This window comes from Formica exsecta, unplaced genomic scaffold (assembly GCF_003651465.1).
Source record: "Formica exsecta isolate Colony F162 unplaced genomic scaffold, ASM365146v1 scaffold218, whole genome shotgun sequence".
NCBI lineage: Eukaryota > Metazoa > Arthropoda > Insecta > Hymenoptera > Formicidae > Formica > Formica exsecta.
In genome coordinates, this window is record NW_021849477.1 from 1436177 (window position 1) to 1437134 (window position 958).

General features: G+C 34.8%; 1 protein-coding gene across 1 annotated transcript in view; it reads left to right on the forward strand.

Moving 5' to 3' along the window:
* Positions 1–958, forward strand: part of LOC115235291 — a 39658-nt gene that overhangs the window by 32839 nt on the left and 5861 nt on the right. Inside the window, exons 19-21 of the mRNA XM_029806961.1 lie at positions 1–48; positions 143–313; positions 785–955. Coding sequence (XP_029662821.1) covers positions 1–48; positions 143–313; positions 785–955 — 390 coding nt within the window. The remainder of the gene's footprint in view (positions 49–142; positions 314–784; positions 956–958) is intronic.

The window sequence follows — 958 nt, forward strand, 5'->3', positions numbered from 1 at the left end:
GTCAAGGTGTCCGTGCCGGAAAATCAGGTACGATCATCAGGACATCGGGTGAGTTGATCGAAATTCTATGTGCTAACAAGACACTTAGAATAAGATAAGGGTAAGAAGAACGCGACCCGGTGTTTCCCGTTCGCTGTTTCAGCTCGTGTCGGTGTTCCTGCGCGACGCCATGACCGTGGAGGAGTTTCTGGCAAGCGCGTGCACCAGGAAAAACCTCAATCCGATGGAGCACTTTGTGCGCGTTAAGAAGCGCCGAGATATGGAGGACCACAATTATTTTGTGCCACACAGAACTGATTTAATAGAAACCTATGTAAGTCAAAGATAAATAAGTAAATCAATAATAAATTTAAGTAATTGATTTATCTTTAATTTAAAAATATCTATATAAGAAATTGTGAGTTCTCTCTCTTTTAGAATATAATAAAATATTATTGGTTTATATGTTTTTCACGGATAGAGATAATAATTAAACTAATTGCAATATTTTTCTAATTCTGATTCAATTGTGTACAGAGTTTTGCAATTTTAGCAAAGAACACAATTTGATGCAATGTGAAATGTATAAATAATTTACTTGAAAACAGTATATACAGAGAGATTAATTCTCTTGAGTATAATTATAGAATAAATTTACTAAATAGAAAAAAATGTTATTGCTTGTTTTGTGAATAAAATTATTATTTTTTATTTCCTTGTAATCGATTGCTTTATAAAATAATTAAAATCGTTAAGTACAACGAGAATTAATGTTGATGATGTTGTAATTTTTCTTTTGCTGCAGTTGCATACGCACGAAATCGTGGAAGTCTGTGCCAAGATTTTATATCAAGTGGAATTGCAAAGAAATACTTTAGAGCAAATGTGGGGCTTCTCCGTCGAGGCCGAGCTTATAGAAAACTCCGACAGACAGGACGAGCTCTGTTGCTACGTTAGTAGAGTGGAAGACAAGAGCGTC